Source organism: Pygoscelis adeliae, unplaced genomic scaffold, assembly GCF_000699105.1.
Source record: "Pygoscelis adeliae isolate BGI_AS28 unplaced genomic scaffold, ASM69910v1 Scaffold654, whole genome shotgun sequence".
NCBI classification, from domain to species: Eukaryota; Metazoa; Chordata; class Aves; order Sphenisciformes; family Spheniscidae; genus Pygoscelis; species Pygoscelis adeliae.
The window spans coordinates 57,882-58,899 of record NW_008824559.1 but is presented as its reverse complement, the minus strand read 5'-3'; the positions used below and the strand labels follow the sequence as shown (position 1 = coordinate 58,899).

The window sequence follows — 1,018 nt, the reverse complement described above, 5'->3', positions numbered from 1 at the left end:
AGACCAATGCGACTCTGCTTGGCTGGAGAGTGGGCGCCTGTCCCCACCACGGTGGCACCCACCTCCTGCCACCGGCCCTGCCTACAGCGCCACATTCCTGAGTGTCCTGTCCCTTGGTGGCCATGCCATGTGCCTGGTGCCGTTGCAGGTGAGGAACGGGACACTGAGCATCGCTGTCGTGGAGCGTGCCAGTGCAGGCACTTACACCTGCCATGCTTCCAGCGAGGAGGGCACCATCACCCACACCACCCGTGTGCTTGTGCAGGGTAAGAGCGGGTGCTCTCCCAGCCCTGGCTGCATGGGCCACCCCACTGGGTGCTGCTGCAGGGCACAGAGGAGCCACATTGCAGGGGTTGGTTTTGGGGCAGGCGCAGGAATGATGGGCTTTGGGAGCAGCTGAGGCTGTCCCCTGTCCCCAGCCTTCACTGTCCCCTCTGCCCCACACTGCAGGGCCACCCATCATCGTGGTGCCACCCCAGAACGTTACTGTCAACATCTCCCAAGATGCCTTTCTGGCGTGCCAGGCCGAGGCATACCCGGGAAACCTCACCTACACCTGGTTCCAGGGCAGCAGCAACGTTTTCCACCTCAGGTATGGTGGGGACAGGGATGGTACCAAGGCGGCTGCGGGCTCCTGCCAGCAGTGCTGGGGCCAGCAGGCTGCTGTGGCCCTGCAAAGCCTGGATCTGAGCGCAGTGGGCTGGCTGGGTGCATGGCGGGGGGTGTTCACTCATCCTGGGGCACTGGGGGTGGTCCCAGCCGCACTGCTCACCACTGCTCTCCCCTTCCCTTGCAGCCGCCTCCAGACTCGGGTCCGTGTCCTGGTGGACGGGAGTCTCTTGCTCCAGCGAACAACCCCGGATGATGCCGGCAAATACACCTGCATCCCCAGCAACGGGCTGTGGAAGCCACCTTCTGCCTCGGCCTTCGTCACAGTGCTGTGTAAGAGCCCTGCAGCCCCTCGTAAGCCCAGGCTACGCTGTCAGTGGCTCCGCTCACAGAAAGGCTCTGCTGGGCC

General features: G+C 64.2%; 1 protein-coding gene across 1 annotated transcript in view; it reads left to right on the top strand.

Moving 5' to 3' along the window:
• The window catches only part of IGSF9 (immunoglobulin superfamily, member 9), a 14,211-nt gene that overhangs the window by 6,018 nt on the left and 7,175 nt on the right, over nucleotides 1-1,018 (top strand). The window contains exons 5-7 of the mRNA XM_009322020.1: nucleotides 149-266; nucleotides 451-592; nucleotides 797-935. Coding sequence (XP_009320295.1) covers nucleotides 149-266; nucleotides 451-592; nucleotides 797-935 — 399 coding nt within the window. The remainder of the gene's footprint in view (nucleotides 1-148; nucleotides 267-450; nucleotides 593-796; nucleotides 936-1,018) is intronic.